The sequence below is a fragment of the Vipera berus genome, assembly GCF_964194415.1.
Source record: "Vipera berus genome assembly, chromosome: 4".
Taxonomy (NCBI): Eukaryota; Metazoa; Chordata; class Lepidosauria; order Squamata; family Viperidae; genus Vipera; species Vipera berus.
Window position 1 is genome coordinate 20,019,027 of NC_138206.1, and position 3,021 is coordinate 20,022,047.

The window sequence follows — 3,021 nt, forward strand, 5'->3', positions numbered from 1 at the left end:
CGGGGGGGGGCATCCTTGCCACCTTCCTTTCCTCGCTCTCCCTCCCGTTCCGCAGACACCAAGGAGCAGGTGAGCTTAAAAAGTCCATCTTTTTTTCTTTCTTTCTTTCTTTCTTTCTTGCCTTCTCACAAAGGCTCGCCTTGGCTCGGTGCAGCGGGGGGCTTCCCCCGGAGGCGCCTGCGGGATTATAGCAGTCGTGCAGGCGGGGGCGGGTGTGCCGTGCGGCGGCGGCGGGGTGGGAAGGGGGGGGGTCTGGGCAAAAAAAAAACCCCAGAAGCTACACACAATGTCTAAACTTTCTCAACCTCCAGAACTTGAGGAAACGGTCAAGTAGACCGAGCTATCAAGCTGCTGAGTAATTGGGGGGGTGGGGAGTGGGGAGTCATTGCTGGGGTATATAAATTTAAATCTCTGTGACGGCAGTCGTGACCTACGAATTTGCAAGGGCTCGCTCTTTCTCGGGTGGGGAGGACAGGCGGGATTAATACGATGCAGTCCTTGCATTTCTCACCTTTGAAAATCGCGTCTATAACAGATGGTGCCTTTTGGGGTGGGGATCCTACTGTGGCTGAAAGGATAAAAAAATGGTAATGACAGGGTTTGGGCTTTTTTGGGGGGGGGCTTGGATCCAGTGTTGTGTATCTGGATTTTTATTTTTACTTATTTTTATAATCTTTCTTTTCTCTAGCAAAGAAAAATGAGGGAGGTGTGAAGGGCTGGGCAAGGCATCCCCTCCCTAGCGTAAGGTGACAAGCATCTCGGTGGAGACTTCTGCAGCCGTCTTTTAAGGGGAAGGAAACCAAGCATAAACGAGCCTCCTCAATGAGTGCGGAGCTGTCCAAAGGGTCCAGCCTCTCCCTGCCCCCCTGCCTTTTGAATTGGACCTCTGGCTCTTCCAATGCCAGCAGCACCTGCATCACGCAAATGGGGCAGTTCTTCCAGTCCTTCTCGTCCACTTTTGTCTTGATTGTCTTGGTCACCCTCATCTGCTGCCTGATTCTTCTTTCCCTGATCACTTTCCACATCCACAAGAGGAAGATGAAGAAGCGGAAAATGCAGAAGGCACAAGAAGAATATGAACGGGACCACTGCAGCAGCACCAGCACCCAGGCAGGGGATTCGTACGAAATACCCCAAGGAAAAGAATCATCCAGTCCAGGGAAAATCACCCAGGATTGTAGCATCCCCTCTCCTTCTGCCCCAGAAGTGCAGAATCCCCATCCCGAAAGATCGGGTTTGGAAACAGATACTCCTGGGTTCTTGCAAACAGTGGTACTGTCTTGATTTGGTTGACTTCTGTTTGTGGGGACCTCACCAAAAGACGTTTTTTTTGGTGTTTGTATATATTTGAGTGGCTATTATTATAATCTTGAAGATAATGATGATTATTGCTAATATATATGAAAGAACTAACCAACCCATCGGTATTCAAACGCATGTCAAATTACATTGCGTTCTTCATTTACTTTTTCTTTTGTTCTTGCAAACAGAAAGATGCATCTTTTTTTTTCCCAAGCAGAGAAGACAAGGGAAAACTGCTCAGTGCTACCAAATATAAAACAATCTTCCCTGAAATCAGTGGTTCAGGGTGTACTGTTGGGATGCACATAGACAAATATTTCAGATTATATATTATAGCACATTTACATTTCATTCTTTTGGGATGTGTGGGTTACACAAACATATGGTATTGAAAGGACTGGGTTTAAATCTACTGACAACTATGAAAAATTGAGGGAGAGTGTGGTGAGTTTTATACAAAGGAGGGTCTATTTCTAAGGATGCATTTGAAGCCCGTCCTGCAACCTGATAGTGGGGGACTGGTGGTTAGTCCAATTTGAAACAACCAAGAATGCATTAATCTTTTTGTGAAATCTGTAATTGTTCTCTCTTCCTCCTCTGTTTTTTCAACTCTTTCACTCTCAATTTTAGAGATTAGCTTTTGTTTCCTTTTGTAGGATCAATATCTAAGTTTAAAAATGATCTCCACCCTCCAATGATTTTCACAATCCTCTTTTTTGGGCAAAAATGACTTTTTTTCCTCTTTCTCTGCAGTATTACATACCCTATATCTTGCAAAATGTGAATGCAGAACAGTTTAGCTATGCTTGTGTATCTATATCGATGAGAGAATGGAGTTATTACTTCATAGGAATGTTTTGGGATGTATCTGTCTCTTTTTAAGACATTTATTTAGTGAATCAGCCTTTTTCTTACATTAAATCTGGATCAAGATACATTTTCAATGACTAACACCAAGATGATGTACAGTAATTTATTTTACCATCAGCTGTTGATACTCTGGGACACCCACCTGATACATCTTGTGAATTGTCCTCTGCAATATATTCTGGTCCAACCAGACTTGCATTTTGACCTATTGAAAATCAACTTCAGCATTGATGTAGTATTGAGCTGTCTTCTATTGTCTTGATTAGACTATATATTTGTTTTTTTCCTAACCTTTAAATGAACACAATGCAATGGCAGCATACTTCTGTTCCCCTCCCCATGGATCTCTCTTGTGAATCTGGACAATAGAGGTTTGGTGTTAAGGTACCATCTATTAAAAACAGGAAAGCATTTTAAAAGAGACTGCTGTGTTTTTACCTGACCCCCCCCCCCAGAAATAATCATTCATTGCTTGAGGAAATGAATGGCTGCTTGTGGTGCATGTCTGTTAATATTAATAACAAGGAGAACAATTCTGCTTCCATTAAACCCTTTGAAGTGCCATTAATTTCAGTTGAAGAGACTTGACCTTAAGGCACAATCTTCCATTCATATGTGTGGAACTAAGATTTTGCATTGAAAGATGCAAAGTAAACATTCACAGGACTACGCTGTAACTAAGCCTAAGTATTCATAACTGTACTTTGGTTCTCAACCAACCATAAAGCTCACATGGATGACATTGGATCGCTTATTCTCTCCCAGACCAGACTGCTCTGCAGGGTTGTTGTAGGGGTAACTACAGGAGAGATCTGCCAAGATGTGCCTTGAGCTCCTAGAGGGAAAAAA

The 3,021-nt window shown here is 43.1% G+C and overlaps 1 protein-coding gene across 1 annotated transcript; it reads left to right on the forward strand.

Annotated features, from left to right (window-relative positions):
• Window positions 1–396: 396 nt before the first annotated feature.
• Window positions 397–1,284, forward strand: LOC308667443 (uncharacterized protein C11orf87 homolog; the record flags this gene model as incomplete). The annotated part of the gene is made up of 1 exon (XM_081326655.1): window positions 397–1,284. Exon 1 carries the CDS (start codon window positions 823–825, stop codon window positions 1,282–1,284), a length of 462 nt encoding a protein of 153 aa, XP_081182781.1. The 5' UTR covers window positions 397–822.
• Between the last annotated feature and the right edge of the window lie 1,737 nt (window positions 1,285–3,021).